Raw genomic sequence first — 26,882 nt, forward strand, 5'->3', positions numbered from 1 at the left:
CTTGGGTGGGAGGTTTTTTCTTTGTAGATGCTGCTCCGTCGAAATCTTTGTCACTGCTCGCTTCATTGAAGCGTTCTTCGAATAAGGGGTCACGGATGGAAAAAAATTTTGGAATACGTACTTCCTCGGAATGCGTTAAAGGTCTTCTAGCCGATTCTAAGTTTGGATAAATAATTTTTTAAAGTTAACACCACAAGTTAGCACAGCAGAAGTAACAGATATCAAACGGAAGCGTATACGGCTTCTTTGACCACTGACCCACTGTCTCAGGTGTTTACAGCACAGTTTACCAACCGTTTGGGGTATCCCAAATTTTCGGATTAAGATGTGAGAAATAAGATTTTTTTTATAAAAGCTCTTAGAGATTTTCAGAACTTTTTAACTGTGTATTCACTACAAATATAACAAAACGCATTTGGCGGATTGAAACAACTACTACGCGATGGAAGCATGCATTGAAAGGGATTTATATATAAAAGCGTAGCGATAGGACTTTAAAATACGGCCAGGAAAAATATTGACTATAGTCAAAGCATATCAAACAGGTAGTAGCAGAACATCGGCGTGTACACATGTGCCGCTACTTTATTAAGTCCTGACCCCATGCGACCACTAACGCAATATTTGTCGGCGGAGTTAAGCTTGTATTTTTTTTTTTTGCTAAGTTTGAAGTCGAAATTATGTTTTTTTTTTAACGATAACAGAGTACTTTAATATTTTTGATAATATACACTCGTTTTTGTTTTTAATTTGTAAAACTCTTTTTCAACACTTCTATTGGGGTCACTCGGGCCCCCTGCGACTAGTTGTGTGATTTTCTTTATTAAGGTTAAGTTACAATTTGATGGAAATTTCAAGTATGCTCAGCCTAGTCTGATACATCCTCCGGACAATGCTTCCGGATTCTGCGGATTCTGCATGGCTTACAACCATGAATATATGCATGTTAGTCCAGCCACGCAGTTATCGAACAAAGTTGAAGCTCCAGAAATGTGTCTTTGACACACTCACAAGCGACATGTTTTTATGTACTTCATCATCGCACGGAGTACTCTTTTCAGCCACTGAGTGCTCGCAAGTCTGTAACTTTTGAAAAGTTTAATTTTTTTAGTTGAATGGCTGAATCTGAATATACATACATATGCCTTAGTGTATTTGGAATTCATGAGAACAGTTGTCTTTTCTTTTCATTCCGCTGCTAATAATTTAAATCTTATTAAAAGCAACAATGTTTATGTCAATAGAAATTTTTGTAGCTAAGCCCAAATAAAAAAGGCTAAATCCGATTAAAATGTCAACATTGGTTACATAGGAAACATAAAATCAATACAAGATTCGCGAACATATAGGGAATTACAATAAAATAAAACAGGAAACCAGAATCAAACTTTGCGATGCACATGTTTAAAAAAAAATTTACGCCTATTTACATAAATGAGAAAGGCGCCCAAACCACTACCGAACATAAAAATATACAGACAAGACAACGCAAGTTTAATAATATTCAGAAGTATTTCAAAATGTCAATTTTGTGGGAAAACGCGATCAAAGTTTGATCAATTCATACAGTTGGTATAAAAAAAACTTTAGCCATCTGTTAGGCTGAACATGTTCTACTTATCAAGCTTATTAATTGTACGATGAAATCCCCGAAAACGTAAATTTTGAGTTACATCTGTATATTATTAAACGTGCGACATTTTTGAGGGCAAAAGAGCCAAATAAAAAAATAATAAAATAAAAAACAACAGAGCATTCAACATCAATGTATAGGTAAACCAGCAAGCGGCAACGATAAAATATTCATAGCGATTGCAGTTCGCTAACACCAAAGCTGTCGCTTGATTTTCATACACACATGTATGCGCGTAGTATCTCTGGTAGCTCTGTCGACGCTGTGCACCACTGGCACTGGTAGATACATACCCTGCAGTGAAAAGCTGAACTAGTATGCACAAAGTTCAGTTCATGAACTGTTATTTAAATCTGTTATGGAAGTCATACCAGTTCGTCATGGACTATAATTATACTAGTTCCCCGTAGTGAAATGCCAAACCAGCCAGTTAATTTAACCAGTATGTTCTAAAGCGGGGGCCTTCCATTTCCGCGATTTTGACCAACACTTATGTATGCGAACCGCGTCATCTGTCTTTGAATCGCCAAAACCAAAACTAAAATGCCGTGAAGACTACCGGTTCTGGATCTGAGATCTCAGGTTCGCGACCGGTTGGAGGTGATTAAAGTGAAGTAAGTAAATTATTTCAATTTATACATAATTTAAAAATTGTAGATTTGAGTAAAATCTTTTAAAAAGACTAAACACTCAAAAACCATAAAAAATATTAAATGAAGTAACTTTGCTTTCTTTTAAAACGATAAAATTTAAAAGTAAAATTTAAAAAATAAATAAATTAGAAATAATAATTAAGTGAAATAATAAAATCCTCTGCCCGATAAAAAATGGCATACTTATGCTTTTCCAGGGCATGGAATTGGCAGACCATGCCGTAAACTGCTATGATACTACTTGTATTTCTATTGGTAGGTGCTGATGATGGAGCGAACAATGGACATCTTCTATGCCATCGCGATGTTATAAAACACCAATCGCTATAATTGAAAAAGCATACAACGTGAACGAGTTGGGCTGGAACGCGTAAACTGGTGGCATTCTAGTTCACAACTAGTAAATTTCCCTGCAGGGTATGTATGACCGACCATATGTACATATGTACGTATGTATGTATGTTTGTCTGAATTCGCACATATAGAATGTAGGTAAACATTCAGGCAATCTGCAAGCAAACAAATACTCATACTGCTTGGTTCTTTTAATAAATTACAACTAGGTCAGTCAGCAAAAGTAGGGGAAATGTAAACGCTAGCCAGTGCTGGTTGCAGGTTGCTGATAGCTGGTGACTACATACATACATCCATATGTACATAGAAGAACGTAAACAATTTCAATTTACATACGACTACATATTTAAACTAACAAAATATCAGCAATTCTATGTACATACATATGTATGTGCCAACAATTCGGACTGTGTGCAAAAATTGTATTGAAAACCTTTTCTGATTGCCATGGACGTCTTTGGGAAATTCCACCAAAAAATTTGTATATGCTTGGATATACATAGAACCGAACTGAAATCGATGTGTAATACGGGCTTAATGGCATTGTATGGGAAAATGGTTTGAAAAAAAAGGTTATTATATTCAGTTATCTGGGCTATCCTCATCCAAGACAAGAAAAGGACACACTTAGTGAACGTGCACAATTGTGATGCTATATAAAAGATTCCTAACGTCCTTTCTCCTACCTAACAAATAGAATGAATTTGTAGCTCTGATGAAGCACACAAAGTCGTAGATAATTGCTGAATCGAGTTCAGCTAACTATTCCAAATAAAAAAGAGAAACGAGTGGAGACGAGCCCTCGTCAAGGCATCGCAGAGGCATAGACAATGCGGTACGCTTTCGATTTCCTCAGCGGTGCACTTATTATGGCATTTCTAATGCGATTTTGCGGTTAGGCTTGTATGGAAGGTATGCTTTAAAATAAACCGATCACAACCCTTTTTGGTTTTTTTCTCGATTTTTGACAAATATTACATACGAAACATTAAAGCCCTACGCCACCTCCTTCTAATTTTTTCTAAAAACTGTATGGGGCGGAACCCGGGTAAGAACTCCAATTACATGTCGGACCAGTGGTCGCTCCAAGCAGATCTGCGTTTATCCAACTTAGGCCAAATATGCTTTGCTATCCTACACGTGGGCTACGCAGACCTTCTTTTATTTCCACGTACGGTAAAGTTATTCTCCATATCCTGGTTTCGAGCTGTGCTGATTTCATACTGTTCTCTGTCTTTCCAATGTATCTGCAACGCAGTTTCCCGGTATGTCTTTATGATCTGGACCCCATACAACATGAAAGACGTAACCCTTTGCCAGCTCATTTACAGAATTATACACTCCATGACAACCTTCGATGTCGATTTGTTACAACGATGTGACGATGTCTGGCTATGATAAAAGATCGTTGATTCATGGAAATTAACGGCAGAAACAATCGACCATCTTGCAACTCTGTTTATTGAGAAATGCTGCAGAGGTCAGGCAGATAAAAACTGGGGCTACTTAAGAGTGTTTGTGCGTGTAAACCCCACTACCTACCTTCTGACATTGAGTGTAGATGACTGCTGAATCAGAGTAGGAGATGAGGACTTAATCCTCCTCCCTTTTACCCATTGAAGGGATTCTTGTCTGAAAATGATGCCTCAGTCGAAAAGGTAGGCCTATGTAGAAAAGACGTGTGAAGTTTACAGGATGATACTCCAGAATTATAGAGTGCCCGAACCTCGTAATATTTCACTTGATCAACCCGTTTAGTCTAATAGCTCTACAACTAACGCGCAGTTTGCCACACAATTCTTTAGAGCTTTAGTCAGCGTTAAGGTTAGCGACTACGTCATCATCAAGCACAACACCTTTTGAACCTTTTTTTATGATGTACTTCGTCGTAGCCGAAGAGAAACGCGAACAGTGGCATTCATTGGGCAGCTCTGATAATCCTAGAAAACGAGTCCAAACTGGACTTTACAGAGTCCCTTACATGCGGCACAACAGAAACTAATTGATGCTCTAAACGACTCCATTACGTGAATGTTATCATCAAAGCCGAAAATTTTAAGCTTTTGCTTGGAATTGCTTATTTTACTTACTTATTCAGGGTATCCAAGCTTAATTTTAGCGACCATGCAATTTTGCTTATTTTAATGTATGAAGCTAAGTAAGTACAGATCATTGTTTCGTGGGTGAATAGTAGTGTTCCGGGGGTTTTAATCCCTGATATTCCACAGCCAGTTGTCCCACTCTTTCTTCACGAAATAATGAAACGGGCATATATTTCTGTTGAAAACATGGGCTGCCTTGTGCTCGTCGCCCACAAAAAACTTTAGAAAGTGAAAGCCAAGCAAATTTCCTAAGAGCTCCGTACTGCTTAACAAAATTTGACTTAATAAATTTTTCTTGAGCATTTCTTGAGCTTTTTTATACCCGATCGCACTTGTTCACATGGCTATCAACTTTTTTTCACATAGCGGTTGTTTGTAACAGCCAAGACGAATCGAGATAGATATAGACAAATGTATACATAAATGGTCAGAATGATAAAAGGAATCGATTAATGTGTGAATTTCTGTCCGTCCGTCTGTGAACACGATAGCTCGAGTAAAAATTGAGATATCTTAACGAAACTCGGTGTGTGTACTTCTTTTCCGCGTAGAACGGATGGTATTCGAACTAGGCAAAATCGGGTAATAACCGCGCCACTTTTTTGAGCATCTGCCACATCTACCACATCTACCACTGAAGGGCAGACATCTACCACATATTCGCGGTTTTCAGTAGTTTTATTTATGCTCGACATAATTTTTTTAATTTTAAGAGTAACAAGTGTCCAACACTAAACTATATATGGTAACCAGAATGATATAATACAAGATTCCGCATTCCCGGCGGCTATGAAAACTAAACAAAGCCGAATAGGAGGATAAAATAAACAGTAAAATATTAAATTTTCTCAACAATCAATTTTTGGACAGGAGACGTGGTTTTATTGTGTTAAATTGCAAAATACATGATTTATAAAAATAATTTATAGCGAAAATGTTAAAAAAAATGCAATTTTTGTAAAAGTGTTAGCGAATTTAAGTCCATCTAAACTCTCTAAGGCGTTGTTTACTTTTACTTGAGAATTGTCAAAATCGGCAAATCCCAAGTAGCGGTTTCTGGAACGTGCCACATTTGTTCGCTACATCGTGATATGATAAAAGGAAAAGCTGACAAGCACTGCGCAAGGTTGCAGAAATCTCTTAAAAAATTTTCGAAAAATATGGTTTATTTTGGAGCGAATTTCCGTCACCCCTTGTCAAGTTTGGTTGGTAGACAAACCGGTTTCGGCGTTGTGCCATCTTCAGTGTCTTTTTTCGTTCTGTCTGGTTCGAATTTTTGTTCTTAATTTATGTTCATTTATCTTAGGTAATGCGATTTTCGTTGATGATTAATTATTAGAAATGCCATGGTGTCCTTTTTTTATTTTAGAAGCAGGTAATAGGTAAATCTTCGCTGTCTCGATATTAACATCCGTTATGTTGTCTCTGTATAGTTTTTGCTCGCAGGCAGGTAAAAGGTACTTTATGGTGTGTTTGGAGTGTCCATGCCTGTTGTTTTGTTGTAATTTTTCTTTTTCTCGTAAATTAATTTTAAGGGTTCGAATATACCATCCGATGCGGTGTTTGTTTGTTCGTTTATTATTTTGCCGTCGAAGGTTTTTAGTTTGTATAATTCTATATTTTCTAGTACGTTTAGTCGTTGGCCTTTATGTTGTACATGCAGTAGCTTCGCTGCCTTTCTTATTTGCGTTGGTGAACATTTGTTGTTAAACATGTGGTTAGCAAAATTTTACTCTGGTATTGCACTCGGTTTCCATGTCTTTTTGTTATAGTCCCTTATATGTTCGCGAAATCTGGTTTTTAGTTTCCGCCCTGTTTGATCTATATAACTATGCTGGCATTTGCAAATTAGTTTATACACTCCTTGTTTATCCAATGGGTCTTCTTTATTTGTGGAGTTTCGTAGTATCCGCCCTTTGTTGTTGTAGTGTGTACGTTGACTTTCCAGTATTGGTTAATACCGCCCAATTTGTCTCATTGTTTTCTCCCTTCGGATTTCCTCTACCAGATCTCTCTTGTATCCGTTATTAGCCGCTATGACATATATTGCTTTCAGTTCGTTTTTTTTCGAAAAATATATTGATATGGAAAAAATTGCTTAACACTGTCAAGAAAAAAAGTGCCAAAGCTCAACGCAATTTTTAACACCTGCAATCTTGCATTTTATTATACTAAAACGGGCATATATTTTAATAATTTTTTTAAATCCGATCACTGCCGCTGAAGCGTATTCACTCAAAATTGATATTTACAATGATTTTTACACAAAAAATAGGGGTATTATAAATTTTTGGAAAATGAGCGTAGCCACGTCCATTTATGCTTAAATGTGTATAACTTGGTAACCGCTTCACCGATTCCTCCCAAACTTGACACAGCTCTTAGTAAAGCATACCAAACGGCTGAAAAATCGGACAATGACCACGCCCACATCCCATATAGTAGCAATTTAGAGAATAACAGCGAAACGTTGAAAAATTTTGAAATCGAACTAAAATTACCACCACTTTTCATATAACGGTAAATTTCAGAAATGCTTGAATCCTCATTATTTTGAAATTTAAGGACGCTAATTTACACAAAAATGATACTAGCAACAATCCCCTGAAAAGAAGTAATATTATTATGGAATTTGGAAAATGGGCGTGGTTCCGCCCAGATATAACTTTATAAATTTATCTCATCAAGATGAAGATGTTTAAAATTGGCGTAAAACCACCCTTGCTTACCATGCCGCGGTAGTTTTTGGAAAGGTGCTGGGTATTTAATGTTCGGCTCCGCCCCAACTTAGTCTTTTTTACTTGTTCAGTATAACCTTTTTTCCTGAGAGGGGAAAGCGGGGAAAAAATTAATCAAAATTCCATCACATTTCATGAATGGGCCCATATGTTTTGCGAGTTGTACACGTTGTAATGATCCAATCTTCCCCATATTTTATATTTAGGGTTTCTAAATAAAAGAGAGAGTACAAATTGAATTTCACTGAAATCGGATCGGAATTTAATGTTTCCGCCCACAAGAGTGGAGGGCATGGCAATTACCTCATCTTTACCAAATTTCATAATTCCCTATTTCTTAGTTAACTGTTATTTCCACCTGCCTCCATATAGTCGAAACACTGTGCGCTGGCGGCAAGTGGTACGTATATTGATAAGAATATATTGAATTTTACTGTAACGTTTGCAACTAGTAAGCGAATATACTCCTAAAGTGTATATTTACTGTTGTTTTATTAATATAATATTTTTTTGTTATCTTTTACTCAGAAAATCGTTTTTAGAGAAGTATTTGACTGTGAAACCTTATGACTGGAACAAAGGAAACCACGTTTGAAAATATGTAGAAAAATTAAATTACATACATACGAGTATATGGTAAGTATGTGCCTTTATTTTTCTGAGCAAGAATTTTTCATGCGATCCGTGCCTAATCGGGTCGAGACATGCCGGGCCGGGCCTTATTGATTTTTTTCCCCTGCATGGTCGTGCGTCTTACCGAATATGTGTTCTACACTCGACGCCCATCTCTACTAGAAAGTACGAACACGCATTGTATTGTAAACTGAATAACCACATGTTAAAAGCGCCACAAACAGTTATTTCATTATTATATTTATTCACAGAAAATTTATTTCCTCATCCGATTGCATTACTAATAGGTCAAGCCGTGGGCGTAGACTAGTAGAGGCAGGGGGAGTGAGGTGCTCAAACCTCCTAACTTTCAAGAAGTGGACCCTGCGCCCATCTTTTAGGCTTGGAGTGTGCATCTGCTAGCTCTACTTGAAAAACGTTGCAGTGGACTGGCAATCTATTTTTTTATTTTTATTAATCTTATTACATTAAACGAGCAATTATTGTATATATATACATCCATAAGTTTCTCGGAAACGGCTCTAACGATTTTGATGAAATTTTGTACACAGATAATGTTTTGGATTTTAATGTTATCTGAATAGGCAATATCTCCGAGAAGACTAGTATAAGGTTGCCACCTATTCAAAATTAGTTATAAATTAATTAACACATCATGATATGGGTATCAAATGGAAGGTACTTTAAAGATCCCTTATTCAAAATTATTTTTAATAAGGTCGCCACCTATTTTGAATCACATATTTATTTAATTTTTTGTTTATAAAAAAAGGTAAAATATTACTATTCATGGGTACCAAGAGAAGGTTCTTAAACAATGCTTTCCCTATACACAAAATATTATGTCTTAGTTTAATAGGGTAAGGTTGCCACTTATTTTCGATTCTACACAATTTAGCTAAAACATCGCAATATGGATATTGTTGAGAACTTTGGTCAGAAAATATTTTCCATCAGGGCTGCCAGGCTTCCTTGTAATAAAAATTTTTATTTTTTTTATCTCAATCAACATTTTTTGTATGTAAATATACATAAATCGTATACATACGCTCAAGATATGTAACATTCATTCCAGCGTATTTCGGAATAGGGTTGCCACCGAAATTTTAGAGTAAGGAATTTACTTAATAGGTATGGAAATCCTATTTTTTTTGTTTATTTCCAAAATATTTTTTTAGAGCTATCCAAATCTAGAAAACTTTAAGAAATATATGCATTCCGGGCAACGCTCGGTCAACCTAGTACTTTATTATAAGAAAAGGAGTGAGTGAATCACCACTTTACTTCGGCTCACTGGCAATTTTAAAAAAGACTCCCTGAGGGATCTTCTGAGTGTATTCAGCGATTTTAATTTTAATTAGGAGGCATTGTAGCTTGGTCCGGGAACCAAAGTGTGCATCGGTAATTGGTTAGAATATTGGTGTGACCGAATCGAGTAGTGTCTTTCTGTTTTGTATTAGTTTAATTTACTAGAAATACGGCAAGAATTGTACGAACGATATTATCCTGAAAGGAAGAGAAAAAACTATTGATAAACTTACAACCATACATATGTATGTATGTACTACCTTCGCAAATATTTTTGCTCATGCTTATAAATAAACCTGAAAGTACTTAAGCAAGAAACTGCTCATAATTACCTAAATATGAGTAACATAATATCTAATTGTAATCATATATGACAAATTAACAAGTTATGCTCTATTAAGCCGACAAATGAGCTTTTCGACACAAAATGAAACACTACTTTGTAGTGGGAAAACAACAAAAAATTAAGTAATAAATCACACGTAGATACGAAATGCATTCACCAAAACAATACTCATTCGTGCATATGTACAAGTATGGACCTAGTATGTATATAGGCTTGATTGCATACATACTAATTTAACTATGCTTGTATGCCTGTTGATTTCTTGTATGCACGAAGGATAACGAAAGTAAGGAGCGAACGACTGAAACTACTATATTCTTCCCATGTGGTGCCTTCCAACCGACTTGCAGAGTCATCGTATCTAACATTAAAACAACAGTGACATTAAAAAGCTTTCCAGCAGAGTGCCGAGTAGCAGCTTTTACTAGTAATGCAAAATTTTGTTTCTTATTTGTCACACTAAATTTCAGAACACCTTTGACAGCGAAAATTCCTTGACCGGCAGCGGGTCGAGGCCACTGCGACTGTAAAAGCATTTTGCGCCGCTTGACACTACATTCATAATTAATTTTGTTTACGAATAATTTTGGACTCTTCATAATTCATTAGCTCATTAAATCCGTCTAAATGAAGCATTGCCTCAAATGATGTTGACATTGCCATACCTTTGGCTCATTGACGGAGAATAATATGGCTTTTAAACGAGGAAAAAACAAGCACATTTGCACTGCTTAATTTTGTGCCATCTATGCATTTGTTTGTATATCTTTCGAGAAAAATAGTTCAATTATTTGAAAAAAATATTGAAAATATTTGTTAAGGTCTAACGTTTGATGATGTCAATGAAATGTGACTATGTATTTGAATATTACGAAATATGTTTATATTGAACTGCTCTCTTTTTAAATTTTTAGAGAATTGTATTCAAGAAATTGCTAGCTAATTCCCATAATGAAGAATGTGGTTAAGGTAATTGTACATAATCGTCGCAGTGGTGTAGTGCGTTACTATAACAAAAACAAAAAAAGTATTTTTCTAATTCAGCGGTCGCAATGGCAAGCATCACTTAGTTTCTGCTTATTCGACAACTAAGTTTAATATGTCTGAAAACTTAATGTTGTGCTCGAGGGAAGGCACGCTTCCAGGGGTTTGGACGTACGTACACTTCGAGGCCCAAACATCGACTAAGCCCAGCATATTTTTGCGCAGTCGCCTCTGTGCATCGAAGAATGTGCGCCCAAATATGTAAGGAAAGCTAAACGTCGAACAGCTGCAAAAACAACAGACGGCTGTTCGACTTTCACACCTGCTTTCACAGAGCACTCTTCGATAAAACGACCATATGCGAGCAGTGGAATCACATTTCCGGCTCATTACATACCGCCGTAGAAGAAGTAGTCGGATTTCAGCGAGCCCGCAGGACATTCGGTACGATGAGAAGTGTTAAAAAACTGCAGAGAAAAAAGATGCCGCAAACAGGGTCTCGCTGCGATCAGCCGCAACGCGAGCTATGTGGGCCCGCTATGGAGAACTGAAGAGAGAAGATGTATTTGCCGCAATAATAAGAGAGAGAGACCGACATACGTGAGTGCGAAGAGCTTTAAATGTTGTTCGACATGAAATACGCCCGAAAATTTTACGAGAGACTTAGGCGAACAAAAATGGCGAGAAAAGGATCGACACTCACCGCTAAAAGGAGTTGCCTATACGCCGATACGTCTGCATTTGGCATCCCCTCAAAACTCATACGGCTGTGTAAAATGACCACCACCACCAGCTCTGCAGAACTGGGAAAGACCACTCCCAGCCGCTTGCTTCCAAACGGGGTTTCAGACAGGGCGACTCCTTTTCGTGTGATTTCTTTAAACTGGTATTGGAGAAGATAATAAGAGTTCGACTTCGTTTATTTGGGAATCAGCATTAACACCAATAATAATGTCAGCGTTGAAATCCAACGCAGAATCACTCTTGCCAACAAGTGCTTCTTTAGACTGAGTAGGCAATTGAGAAGTAAAGTCATCTCTCGTCGTACACAGATCACACTCTATAAGTCACTCATCATACCTGTGCTAGTGTATGGCGCGGAGGCATGGACAATGAAAGCATCTGATGAGGCGGCTCTTGGAGTTGTCGTTCGAATGGGCAGAAACGCTCTTGCTCTGAAAGTATTCAAAGCGGGCGGCGATGCTAGTAACAGAGGAAGAGGAAGGTCTCCCCTGCGTTGGAAAGACCAGGCGGAGGACTTGGCTTCACTTTGCATTTCCAATTGCCGTCAGTTAGCACAGAAAAGAAATGACTGGTGAGCTCTTTTGGACTCGGCCACAATCACTTAGGCGGTTATAGCGCCAATATAGAAGAAGAAGAAGAAGCGGTACAAGAAAAAAGTTTACACGTACTTTGTTTTTGGTTTCGAATGTGGCGATTGTCCAAATCTAGTGAATTAATTGTGATTAGAAAACCAAAAACAAACGTAAAAAATATCCACATAGATGTTCTGGCGAAATCCGCAGTAAAGTCTAAAATTTTGAACTTTGGTTTTAATATAGCCACGCCCATTTCTAGAATATTCTTTAATTGAAAAAGTTATGGAACAAATGTTGCTAACGAAACGATATTATGCCGAAATCCGCAGTAAAATCTACGTTTTTCTAACTTTAGTTCTGCAATTGCCACGCCAATTTCTAAGAGTTTGTCGCCTTAAAGAAAAATCTTGCCATATAAATTTTATATCTGGATAGGTATGCTATCGGTATCTGCAATAAAATTTAAATTCTTGCAAAAACTCAATTTTCAACACCTTGCTAAATATATCTTATCTTAAATTTTCGTAAACAAATTACAAAAATTTGTTGACTCTCGCAAAAAAAAGCATCTCATTATAAAAAAAAATTAAAAAACGCCCAATTTTTTTAAACATGTTTTTTATAGAGAATTAAACAAGGAATACCATGGTATAATTTTATAATTTTAAATCCCCAATTTACTGGCCTTCACTATGCAAATCAAGTTCAAAAAGTTCAGCTCAGTTAATAGCTAAGTTAGCCTTATGATAACCTTGACCCGTTTCGCTAGCTTCAAAACGACGTTAAGAGGAAGTCTCTACGATGAGCAGAACCCGAGATATAATGATTTGAAGAAGTACATGATCAGTCAGAATCACGAAAAAATGCAAACTTTGACATATCATATCTTCGATGAAAAAAGGAAAAAGAAAAAGGAAAAGGAAAAGGAAAAGGAAAAGGAAAAGGAAAAGAAAAAGGAAAAGAAAAAGAAAACGAAAAACAAAAAAGAAAGAGAAAAGTTCTTCGAACACGTGTTATTTCATGTATTGAACCTATAAAAAAAAGTTGAAACCAATCGAAATTAATAAATATATATATTCGTCAAGAATACTGTAGAAAAATATTCCATGCCAATATTTAATTACCTTTAAAATTATTAAATTTTACCTTACTTTTCAGTTAAGGCTTGCAAGTAAACGTGTTAGCTGGTGTGTATGATGCAACGGGGCGTATACGTTACATATACGACGGAATCTCCTTCCTTATGCAAAACTGGAGATAATGCTTTGTCGAAAAATGTAACTCGTGAGATTTGGTCATATACATATGCACATTATACTGGGAAAAAAATCTCCTTTTTAACCGACTTCACAAAAAGGAGAAGGTTATCAATTCGTCGGCATATTTTTATACCCGAGCGCCCTTGTGCACAAGGGTATAATAACTTTGTTCGCATAACGGTTGTTTGTAACAGCCAAATCGAACCGAGATAGATATAGACAAATGTATGTATACATAATTGCTCAGAATGAATAGGGAATTCGATTAAGCCATGTTTGTCTGTCCGTCCGTCTGTGTGTCCGTGTACACGATAACTGTAACAAAAATTGAGATATCTCAACGAAATTTTATATGGTATTGAATATGGGCGAAATCGGACTGTAACCACGCCCACTTTCCATATAATGGTAGTTTCGAAAAATGAAAGAACTACAATATTTTAGTAATTTTTGCATCCCAATTGTTGCAAAGTAGTATGTGGAGTAGAATTTTGGTAAAAAATAATATTAATATGAACTTTTTTGGAAAATGGGCGTAGCGCCGCCCCACCTATGACCACACATGTGTATCTCGGTAGCCACTTTGTCAATTTCTACCAAACTTGGAGCACTTAATAACCTTGGTACGGAAAAGCAATTTGTTGAAAATTATTTAAGTCGAACTAAAATTACGACCCCCGCGTCCCGTATAACGGTAAATTTCAGAAAAATGAAAACACCGATATTTCAACAATTGCGAACGCTAATTAACTCCAAGTTAATAGTTACAACATCCTCTGAACAATAAATAAGACTGCTATAGAAATTAAGAATTGGAGGTGGCACCGCCCACTTTAGACTGCAATAACAACATTAAGTCTAACTCAGGATATTATCGAAAATGTTTGAAATCTGGAAAATAACCCCAGCTTATCATGTAAAGGTAGTTTAGAGAAAATTTAAACGACGATTGTTTATACCTGCGCCGGGTATATAAAGCTCCGTTTTACCCGAACTTATACTTCTTTAATTGTCTTTTTTTTATTTTTATTTTATTTTTTTAATGTATGTTACCTTAGAACCTTTGACCACGTCAACCCATTTCGATAATTCCATTCTTAATGGAAAGTTGTTAAGTACCTCCAGGTGGTCCCATAATAATTCGCTTTAAATCCGATTATTGGATCGTGAAGAAATTAACGATAATTTTAAATTTTTATGCGATAATTGAAGTCGGTTTTGTTTTTTAACCGATTTCAAAAATGGAGGGTTATCAATTCGTCGAAATATTTTTTTTTTGTAATTTTTTTTTATGTACGTTCCGCAGAACTTTGGACCACGTCAACCGATTTCAATAATTCCATCGGATAGGTAGTGTCTCCGAGATGGTTCCATACTAATTTGGGTTAGATCCGATCAGTAGATCATAAAGCAATCATGATCGGTATTCCTAAATTTGTATATGAGACTTGAAGTCGGTTGCGTTTTTTGCATAAAAATTAGGCCTGTCAAAAACGCAGCGCTTAATATAAAATAACACAGGAAAAAAAATGTTAGAAGTCCTTTTTAAGACAACGTATCAGAATGAACGATATACATTTTTGAAGGAAACTTAGTGCTGTAAAAAAATGTCAATGATTTTTCAAGAAATTCATTCCTCCTAAAGTTAGTCACGACTAAAGTCGAACCTCAAAATATTTCTAACATTTAACTTTTAAATATGTATATGTTCATTAGGGATGTCAATCGCGGGATTTTTGAGGTCCCGAAAATAAATATCAAATTGATAGTACGAACTTGTGTCTGAATTTTGAAGAATGATGTTTGTAAAATGCCGGTTTGGCTGCAATTAACAAAAAAGCTTGAAACTGTACTTTTAAATTGCAGTCTGAGCCTTTTTTGAGAAGACTTAAATGAATTTACTCACAGCATCGCTAATGTAAACGAAGCAGAGAGTTTTAAGGAAAAGTTAGACAATTTTTTACACAAATCTACTCAAAACTTCCTCAAATCGAAAAACTTATAATTTTTCGGACGTGCTGGTAGAAGAAGTTCATTTATTTTGTATTGGCAGAGATAGGGGTCATTATCTTCAAATGGCTTGTGACTACCTTTTGACAGTTCAGCCTAAAAGTGTTGAGGCCGAAATATGTTTTTCATCAGTAGGTTTTGTATATAAAACCTTCAGGTCAAGGTGAAGGGACTCCGCTTTGAATGCTCTGCTGCTCTTACGAAAACATTTTAAGTGCAATAATAACAACACCGGCATAAAAAAGACCCACCTACCAGCATGTATTTCGACCCGCTTAATCCGATTCTGAGATCCGTTTGACTCTAACACCCTCAACATTTCTTTTTTGTATATTTTTGTTTCATGTTTTTTTTTTGTAGTAATCAGTACTGTCAAAAGTACCTCGTAGTTACATTGTTATTTGTGATATGTACGTTCCTCAATCACATGGTTTCTTAAATATAATTTAAAAAATGTTTTACTTTAAAATTTGTTTGATTTAATAAATATCGCTAGCGTAGAGTGCAAAGTTTGCGAAGTACCAGTTTAAAGATTGTACAGGAGAGGAAAACATTTCTACTAGCCATTTGTTTTTTCTCAAGTATTCAGCAAAACTTTTTATACATCATTTTGCCTGTTTAAAGCAAAGAAAAACTCCATACGAATCAGAGGGATTCGATATTTATTAAAAAATTTCCAACTATTTTGGCCTTATAGAATTTTCGGAGCTTTTTTTTGGACTTAGCAAATTTTCCTTTCATTGAATATAAGGAGAAAATATAAAACAAGCACCTTTACCCTTTCCGAAACGATGCATTTTTAATTTATCTAGCCTCCTGTATCTAAATATGATTTTTCATAAAAAGTTAAGTTAGCAACTTTTCACTCTAAGCTAGCGATATGTGAGTTTTATAATTCCAAGATCTCGGGATTACTTAAAGAATATCCCGAAATCTCGGGATCACAATTTTCCTCATATTCTAGCATACCTAATGTACATATGTACATGTGTAGACCTAGTCAAGACTTACTCAGGTTATACTTTTGTTTTTGTATGCATTAGTATAAATCAAATTAGTACTCACCTCTGACGATGTTAAATAGCACATCCGCGAATCAGTGCTGTCAATGGAAGCCTGTTGTACGATGCCATAGCGAGAGTCTCGATCACTTAAATAATCTGAGCGTAAGCTATCTTGACGTATGAATTCAGCGCTGAAAAAAGAGAGTTTTATAAAAAAAAAAATTAAAATAACTGATAAAGGGTTAACTTTAATTAGTGCCTGTTCATGGACAAGTTGGTTATTCAAATGAGAAATAATTTAAGTGGGCAAGTACGCATTCTGTCTTATATTCAGGAGTACCGATTCTCCATTTTAGTGGTAATTGGAGTCATCAATATGGAACTAGAAAATCATACACACAGATTGTCTCCATGAGCGACTGCCATCGCAGGAGTTCTGTCAGTTTCATCGCAGAAGATTTTATTTCAAAAAGCTCTTCCTAGTGTATTCCACATGACGAAAACTACTGTGTTCGCAAAGTTAGCTTACCAAACTTTGGCAGTGTCACACGATTGCTGCTAATCCTATCCCAATCGTGTGAATGCGTAAATAAATTTCTTTATCCCAATCAAGACAAACAATTTTTTTACAAAATTTCCAATAAAGGTCGGATGTATGGTACCAATCGTGGCACATAAAAAAAACAGTTGTTTCCAACAATAATCGAAATTACTTAATCGACTAACCGTTGCCTTACGACTTTTTCAACTAACCGCTCACATACAACTAAATAGTCGACTATCCGTTCATTTTCGATTTTTCGACTACTTAGTTGTTTTCTTCCAGTAAATATACATTTTTTTTTAATACTTACGCTCACTAACAAAACCCAACTAATATAGCTATTAGCAATTATTTTTTGGTGAAAAACTGTCATTATTCTAATAATTTCGAGTAGTCGATTTAGTGACTACTCACTCGATAGTGAGTTAGTCGAAAGTGAACGGTTAGTTGAATTCAAGCGGTTGATCGAATAATCGATAATCGATGAAAAAAAAGTAGCTACAGTATATTTGGCTTAGCTGCCCATCCTTCTTTGCACGAAAAACTTGTGCGCTTAACCGAAAAAAGCATTTAAGCGAATTTTCTTTACTACTTTAATGAGGAAGGTATCCGAGTCCCTATGAAACCAAATAATGGAGGAGCACTTACCACGTAGAAAATACTGAAGGTGAAATTTTTTCCGAATGGTATCTAATTATCTATATAACTATATAAAATGATAGCAATTTTCATTGTTCTGCGAGATGAGCAAAATAAATAAAAGCTTGTAAAACTAAGGTAAGTGTAGAGCCAGTGCAGGTAAACGTATTACTTTCTTTGATAATTGGTAATATTTGCAAATTTTTAAGGCAGGTATTGCTAATGTGCGGGTACGTTGAATGCATCTATCGGAGCAATTTCCTTATAACTGTTAAAAACAATGCCGCTGATGCGCATTTCGGCGTAGGTATCTTAAATGTGCACTTAAGCACAAAGACAGCAAAGCAAAATATACTGTAATCGACTAGTCGACTAACTGAAAAGCCGGGTAGTCGATTTTTAATAAGAACTCTAACCAACCCAGCATAAAAAATTTACAAATGTATCAATCGTGTGACACGGCCGTAATAGATGCAGCGTCATCCACAAGCGATTCATCGCCGGAAATCTATCACAGCAGATTAACAATCGCTAATTCAGACAGCAAGTAAGGTATAAAAATATTTAATTACCAAACGAATAATAAAAATGTCAACACCACTCAGGCGGAAGAGGCAAAGTATTGCAAACTGATGTTAAACAACTCACAATTTCGAATAGATTAATTTTGGCACTTTTTTAAGCTCGACTATTTCTTTGTACTTCGTGTCCTATTCAAGCCTCATAAAATAAAGTTGCTGTTTGCAAAATACAAATATTCCCTTTCAAGCTTAAAATGTTTCAAAATCTCTGCAATTTCCTTTTCTACTCACCGCTGTTCAAGCGAATCAGCACGTGCACTCTTATATCCAGAATCATTCAGACTACTGTCCTGTCGCAAAGAGGGCAAAGAGTCCCATGGTGAACGTTTATGACCCGAGCCCGTAGTTTGTTGTGACATTAAACCCTGACCAGAGCCAGAACCAATAGTCGAACTGCCAGAGCGCCAGCCATCCGAGTGGCGAAACCATTGAGCGCGAGCCGATTCGCCAATGCAAGAGGCGCAACGAGATGTTGAAAAGCTAATAAAGAAATTAGAGAAAAATGTTTAAAAAATGTATTACTTTTACTTCAGATTTCAGTTACCTTGTGTTATGATCAGAGAGGTAGCCGCGATCTCGTTCTCTCTCGCGCTCTCTTTCGCGTATAAGCTCATTGCGATCACTATAATAGCCGTCGCGCTCACGATCGCGTTCTTTGTCGCGCAACGTAGACAATGGACGATGCGGTGGCAATGGGAGAGTAGAGGATTTGGCGCTTGCTATAATTGTGACAGAAAAATCGAAAATGCGGCGAGTTCATTAATCAATTCACCAATGTGTGAGGTATACATAATTGTTGAGTGTACTAACTTTGTTTATGGAATATTTTTATTAAGTAATTCGTAAAAATTATGTGCATTGCCAAATAAACTAACGGTAATTATTTTAATCGTTACAAAATGGACCATTCCAAAAAGAGAAATGTATCTATGTATGGGATACAGTTGCTTTAGGGTTATTCTACAAAGTATTTTTATGAAGCACTAAAAAGCATTTGAATATCTTTTACTATTAAAAAAAAGCAATTCATAACTGAAATTTGTGTTGTGTAAATACATGAGTTTTGAATATACTTTGGAAGATAATAAATATGACTTTAGCTTTGTTTTTGTAAATTATGTACTGCCGTGAAGTTACATATGGATTTTCAAACTTGACTTAATTTATACATATACAAAAAAATTTCACGATTTTAATTAAATTTTTGCTGCAACTATTGCATATTTTATAAATGTTTTTTTGTGTTGTATGTTCCTAATTATGTATGTATGTAGCTATGTACGAGCACTACTTACGCCTACGCATTGGATATGGACTGCGCTGTGTTGATCCAGGCAGGCTTTCAGCGAGTTCTTTAAAGTTTTGTTTTTATTTTTTCATTGTTCATTTTATTTTTTGATGTTGTTTTTTGGGATGGTGCGTGGAAATATAATGAGATAATGAGAAATGCGATATGAGCGTTTCGCTGAGTAGTTATACATACAGATAAACATTTAGATTGTTAAATAGAAATTATTTAAATCGATCGTGCGGTAAAGGAATAATGAGTTCTGTAGAATTCAAAGATACATAATTCTAATTGTAAAATCAAAAATAAAGTCGAAGGATAGTAGTTTTCCTCTGCTGTTTTTTTTTTAGAATGTTGTCCATAAAAGTTTCGAAAATTGTCATTTCAGGTTGTTAACATACTTAAGAAAATAGTCAGCTTAAATTAGGCTTCCACTTTTAAGTTTACATGATCGATTTTTATCTTAAGTATATATAAAAACCCTCATCTTGAATAATTATTACAACTTTTCGCCATTTTCGACAATAACCCACTGGCACTGCGCTCTTCTTTCCTAAGGAAATAAGAATAAGGAAAGAGGTCTAAAATCGCTGGCATGGCTGGCAAAATTGCGTGATCGTGATCGGAGTAAACGACGAATGAAATTGCAGAGCAAAAATAATTCGGTAGCGGATTTTTCATACACATAAACGGTATGTATGTATGTAAATTGACATATGTATGTATTTTATTATTTGTATAAATCCAGATTCACCATTGCTTTGGAGGTCATATGTAAAGTAGGTCTTGGTTAAAACGGAGTTGGGGAGTAAATTTCGGTTTATTTTCGGAAATCGTAGGTAATCGGCTACGATAGCAATACAGTTCGCGTACTGGCCGCAACAAAGTATTCTTTAGTTTTTCCCTTCATTCCACCCTAATTTCCTGCATTCCAACCGATAAGAGCGAACTCTACCGGCAACTACTTGCGTCAGTAAAAGCTTAGCTTGAAGAGCAAAGCAGCTGATTGTCGCTGATGTGCTATTAAACAAATTGGGAAAAAAGTCTCCAATAGGGGTGTTCGCTCCAAATCGATACCGATAGTAAGGAAAATAGGAGAAAGAAATGACGCGAAAAACCACAATAGCGGCGTCGCTTTTTTCTCTTATCGCGACACTTTTGTTGGTTAGATGGGACTCACTGTGGAGACGGACGGTCATATGTACTATTATAAGTCTCTATAGATCTTATGTTCAAAGACTTTGGATAACGTTTACTGTCTTCGTCTACAGTAGGCATGTTTTATTCAACCATCACGAGCAAATAGCTAAATCTTGGTCAAATAAAACGAAATTAGCTTATTTCCTATGTTAGCCTAATTTTGACAGTTGTTTGACTGCAAATAGTGTCAATGTGAGTTTTTGCCTCTTTCTGATTGGCTGAAGAAGAAAATTTCTGATGCTGAATGGCAATGCCCCTTGTTCAATATACAAGCCAAGATAGCTTTTCATAAGTCAATATAATTATGTTGGGTAAGTCCTCCATACAAAATAAGCTAATAGCTTAAATTTCTGGACAAATAAAACACGGCTAATATGGAACATAAAATCCACCAAAGTGCTTAATTTTATAAATATCCTAAGGACGGAGTGATTGTTTAAGGGTGAGCACAATGATTTTAGCTGGGTCCCAGTATTACGAATCTGGGTGTATTGGGTGTTGGTCCGCCACTGACTAACATGTAGTTTACTTTTCTGGGCTAAATGCATAAACGTGACTTAATAAACACATTTGAGAATTTTGCCTAAACCTAGAGAATTTTTTGACTAATCCTTAGCTCCGAGATTCGATCGAAGACCCATGAATCTCAGAGAGAAAAGTCGAATCTGGCATCCCTAGCTGAGGATAAAATCATCAATTCCGCTAATTAATTTGAGGAAGCATCTTCCACTGGTAATACGCATTCTATACCTCACTCTGCTTTCAATTATATTCGGAGTGAAACTGACTATGACAACTTCAGCGACAGTGACTAAATATTGATTTCGTTCGTATAATATTATGTAATGCTGCAAAAATAAGTATGCCTACTTAATATAGTTTTTGTCGTAGTATTTTTCAACTGCCCTGTATGCATTTGTATATAAAAAAATTCATTAATTTTTGCAAAACAATGTATTTTTTCACTAAATTTTCTATGACAAACTTTAAATCTAACCACCCTTTTTGGTAAATACCCGGGTATTAACCCAATTTTCCCATATTTCCGGATATTACTCTCTTTTAAAAACTTAAGCAAACTTCCTGTAAAATTAAAACTTTAACATCATAATTTTTGTATGTGCCACAATATGTACGTAAATATTTTTTCCGTCAAAGATCATATCCCGGTAGCCGATTCGAAAACGCCCTATCACAAAAAATGGCTCAAGAATGCCCTACATCACAATTTGATTGAAGAACGCCTTATCTCAGCTGCCGATATATTTAATTTATATTGAGATAGGGCGTTCTTGAACCAAATTCTGAGATAGGGAGTTCTTCAATAAAATTCTGAAATAGGGTGTTCTTGAAATATCTGTTTAGATAGAGCGTTTTCGAACCGCCTGCCGATATGGATCGATCTTCCATTCAGCCGTCCATATACGAAATAATAAATTTTAAGTATGAAAACTGGGGACCTATTCTAGGCTATGAAAGTGTGAAGTGAAAATGAAAAATTCAATGTTAGTGAAAATTTAATTTTTTTCACTTTATCTTTTCGTTAACATCTAGCAAGTAATTATTTGGTAAATTAATGTGAGTAGAACACAGTGATATTCTTTATCACAAGATGATGGTTTAAAGAAAAATGCCCAAATTTTCTTTTTCATGGCCTTAAAACTTTGTAAAAAAAGTTTTCACATTGAAAATTTTTTGACAAATTAATTTATTTACATTTTAAAACAGAATCGTAATTTTATGTGAAGTGATGAAAAATGATTTCACTTTACGTTTTCACAGAACAAGAATTGGCCCCCTGGTCTCATCTATGTATGTATTTCTATATTGCGAAAAAAGTAACTGTAGCCAAATCATGGGTTTCTAGAAATATATTTAGTTGGCGTAATTAAACTCTTTTCTCAGTGTACTATGCGAAGTGACTGTCTTGTATATTCAGTGATTTCAAATTAAACAAATAAATCTACCATTTCTGTCACTCAGAGTCACATGTGTACATACTACATATGTATGTACGAATCAGTCTAGCATATTTAGGTTTGCTACTTTTGTCGATTTCAATTAACCCTACTTTTATCCAATTAAAGAGTTAGAGCATTCCCCACATTAGGGTTTGACATTCGAACTACTTTCATTTGAATAGCTATGTATGTATGTAGCATGTAACGGTATGCAACTACGTAAGTAAGCACAGGTATGAAAGAAGCTATGAAAGTTGATCGGAGGGTTGTAAATTTGTATGTGTGATGGATTTACGGGGTTCTACATAGATTTCTATACACCCTCATACGTATACGGGTACACTGAGAAAAGAGTTTAGTTACGTCAACTAAATATGTTTTTATCAATACATGATTTGGTTATAGTTACATTATTTGTTTATAGTTACCAAATCATGTGTTGAGAGGAATATATTTGGCTGGCTTTTTTCTGAGTGTATATGTATGCGCATGGTTATTCACTTTCGGCTAAAATTGATTTTACACTACGTATGTATAGCGAAGATAGGTAAATTATTTATGTAAATAAAGCAATAGAAAAATAATTTTAAAAAATGCTACAACTATCACTAGCAAGACAAGAATGTCAGAAACTATAAAAAAAAGGAAAACAACACAACAACATCGAATAGGAAAAATAAATCTTCGCTTTTGTAGTGATTCACTTATTGGCATACCCAAATTCTCCATGCTTTGTGAGAGCAAAGCTTCAAATGTATGCAAACTGTAGGATTCAGCGTCCATGCCCTTGGCCAAGGTGTTTCTCAAATGCATTTCATATTCGAGTAGTAGACGTGATGTTGGACTGCCTGGGGTGGGGGTGACATTTGGTGCTTGATGATGATGTTGATGGCGACCTCCACCGGCGTTACGTTGACCATACGATTGATCCTGGTCGGAGTTGCCGTTGCTAGAGCTGGGCGTCGTGGCATAGCACTGATTGTCAAACATGACGTTGTCGGAGGGTGGCGAGCCCTCAATGCAGCTGCGTTCGCGTTCCAATTCCAAGTACAGATTTCGTTGTGGATATCCACGACCAATTTCATGAGATGATCTAGTTGAGCCAAAAAATAAAGTAGAAAAAATGCATAAAAAGTTATGAATTAGTACCAACGTGTTATTTACCTTTAGTAGAAATCTTATAAATAAAATATCACGCGAAAAAATAGTTATCTTGGGCCGAAGTTAGCGTGGGCCAAAAATCCGCCTTTTTAGAATTTTGATTTGTAATAGCAAAAACATGGTTCATTATGCTCTAAAAACAATCTGTGTGAAGGATGACCATTTTTTGTCAACATCTTAGATAGATGGTGATTGTCGATATTATCCTCGCGAGTCTTTCCTAATATTTGCGAACTGTGAATAACTGTTCTATGGTGGATTACTGATAAGGCACAAGCAGTTTGTTGAAGGTGGACTTAGGGATAAATCGATACCGTCAAGGTATTACTCAGATTAGCACTTGTACTTGTATCAAACAAGGTATCGAAACCTACTCAATATCGGAAAGGTGTCGAGTACTTGTACATAGAACCAAAGAACGTAGTTAATAAGGAGATATATCTCGTTAGAATTGTAGTGAAAGTGAGCAACAGGGGCGTGCCTTCTCTTTTGCCCTAGTGAGTTTTTGATTGGATGCGCACTTACGCTACTATATATAGAAATACGATTTCGCATATTTTCCAAATTTATCGTATTTTTTGTTCACAAAAAATATGCATTTTTACAAGATTATATATCTTTTAATACTTTTTCATACAAAAATTTAAGACAACAATTATTTTTGTATAGTATTTGCTTTCAAAAACAATAGAATACATTTTTACAAGATTAGTAGAAAGAGTTTTGTCATATAAAACAAGTTTAAGATAGAACTTCCTAAACTTTTAAGATAATGTAACCCTTACTAAACACCATTCATTTTATGGAAAGCATTGCAGTTTATATATGAATAAAAACTTTTACTAGAAATAGTAAGCATATTTTAAATTTTAATGCAAAGAATGCGATTGTTTCACTGTGGTTAATTATTGTATAAAATGTAGAAACGTAGGTCCAATTAAAGATATTAAAAAATACATACAGTGATCAAAAAAATATGGCCGAACCACTTTATGCCAAGTTTTAACGTATCATTTTCGTTGTTATTTAATTCTGGTTATTTTTTTTATAAAAATATAGTTCGTTCTTTAACAAAACCCGAGTAAAACCAAGTTTCCAAATTTGTGCAATATTAAAAAAAGATTCAACAAACTTTCGTGCAAATTTCAAGCTTTTTTAAAAATTCTAAAAAATAAATCGTAGTTTTTAGCTATTTGAAATTTATACTTTATTCTACTAGAATATGGGCTACAAAACTGCATACTCTGAATATAATTAAAAAACTCGAAATCTTTACGAGAATTTGTTGAATTTTTTTTTTAATTACATACATTTTTAAGGCAGTGGCACTCGATTATCGATTGGCACACTGAGAAAAGAGTTTAGTTACGTCAACTAAATATGTTTTCCTCAACACATGATTTGGTTATAGTTACATTATTTGGTTATATTTACCAAATCATGTTTTGAGAGAAATATATTTAGCTGACTTTTTTCTGGGTGTACATTTGTACAGATTGGTACATTTTTATATTAACTATTGGTACAAAATAAAAAAAAAAAGGGAAATTTTTTTTTTTTTGTGGTCACAAGATTGGTAAAACACAGCGATGTTCTACTGAAAAATTTCAACAAATTAATTTTCGTGAATGGGATAAAGAAAAATATTTGGTATATGATTTGCACCAAATTTTGGCAAATACCCAATCGTGTGACACTGCCTTTAAACTTGTATTTATATGGATGTTGTTAAAGAATGAACTATAAAAAACTAACCAAAACTAAATAACAAAAAAAAATAATATTTTAAAACTTGTGAAAATTTGGTGCGGCTATAATTTTTTCGACTACTGTACATTAGACTGCATCACCAAATAAAGTTGCGGTTTTTCCGGCGGGATTATGAAACCTAGTATATTTTAAGATTTATACCAAAATAGTTCTGAAAAATATTAAGATTTACGTGAGCTTGACCGGTTTGAAAAAAACCTTTTAAAAATGGACTTTTTTTATGAATAAAAATAGTTTCTTAAAGGATTTTTTGGAAAAAATCCCCCCAGATTTCAAAACAGTTTAAGCTTAATCTACATAATAATATTAAAAAATTATATCAACGGAATCATAATAATGAGATTTTGGATGCTGTTTTTTAACTTTTTTCAATAGATTTGTGTAAGAAAAACTTGAATAACTGCTTCAAAACTTTACCGATATAGACTTATAAGGTATCAGTGGAAAGGTATTTTCTCACCCTTTGTATTTCTTTGCAAAAAAACTCATCACGTCCCAATTTTTTCTTTACCCAATATCAACACATCTTATCTCAAAATGGAATGACACTCGTTTATCTTACCTTCCTCTTTCACACATTGGATGAACTTATTCTCAAAAAAGGTAAAAGGGTGAGAAAATAAATACCTTACCAATGATACCTCATAAGTCTAAATTCGTAAGGTTTTAGCTGAGTTATTCAAGTTTTTCTTAAACCAGTCTTTGAAAAAAGTGCAAAAACAGCATCAAAAATCTCATTATTTTTATTCCGTAGAAATTTTGTTTAAATATTTGTATGCAAACTTTTTAAGCTTAAACTGTTCAGTCATCTGAGGTAATTTAAAAAAAAAAAAAAATATTAAAAAAGTGGTTTAATAACAATCTCAAATTTAGGAGGTATTTTCTTATCGGTCCAGCTCACGTAAATCTTAATATTTTTGCGAGATGTTTTGGTGGAAGTCTTTAAATATAATAGATTTTATAATTCCAGTTGAAAAATAGTACCGTTTGTTTTTTGTATGGGGAGCGATGCAGTCTACTGTACATAAATTGACTATGATATCCCGGCCATTTATCATAGTAGCACAGTGCCACTATTTTTTTTAATTGTTTTTAATTGTAGAAGGCATTTTTGCCCTTAATCTTCACGATTTCACAAAAATGTTTTCACAATGGTATGAAACATTCAAAACACAAACACACTTTTATGAATATTCTATGAACCCGGTAAGAATATATGTATGTATTTTAGTATATGAATAAGCAGCTCATATAATTTCGTTTGGTGTAACTTTTCTCTGAGAGGTATCTTGAGCGTTCTAAAATGGCTGTACTAAATACATTTTATTTTTACAGTTGCAAGATGTTTTCGTGTTGTCATTGGCTTGGTTTAAAATGCAAAAAAAACATGGCGCC

At 35.0% G+C, this 26,882-nt stretch overlaps 1 protein-coding gene across 3 annotated transcripts in view; it reads right to left on the minus strand.

The window, feature by feature from the left end:
- Window positions 1-9,534: 9,534 nt before the first annotated feature.
- Window positions 9,535-26,882, minus strand: part of LOC108360751 (protein still life, isoform SIF type 1-like) — a 98,496-nt gene continuing 81,148 nt past the window's right edge. For all 3 annotated transcript variants that reach the window (XM_017613171.1, XM_017613170.1, XM_017613172.1), the window contains 6 exons: window positions 23,273-23,649; window positions 19,403-19,459; window positions 18,652-18,826; window positions 18,339-18,587; window positions 16,405-16,534; window positions 9,535-9,619 (listed from right to left, as the gene is read on the minus strand). In XM_017613171.1, coding sequence (XP_017468660.1) covers window positions 9,575-9,619; window positions 16,405-16,534; window positions 18,339-18,587; window positions 18,652-18,826; window positions 19,403-19,459; window positions 23,273-23,649 — 1,033 coding nt within the window. In that variant the 3' untranslated portion in view covers window positions 9,535-9,574. The remainder of the gene's footprint in view (window positions 9,620-16,404; window positions 16,535-18,338; window positions 18,588-18,651; window positions 18,827-19,402; window positions 19,460-23,272; window positions 23,650-26,882) is intronic.

Source organism: Rhagoletis zephyria, unplaced genomic scaffold, assembly GCF_001687245.7.
Source record: "Rhagoletis zephyria isolate East Lansing unplaced genomic scaffold, Rhagoletis_zephyria_1.1 Rzeph_scaffold_00622, whole genome shotgun sequence".
Taxonomy (NCBI): domain Eukaryota; kingdom Metazoa; phylum Arthropoda; class Insecta; order Diptera; family Tephritidae; genus Rhagoletis; species Rhagoletis zephyria.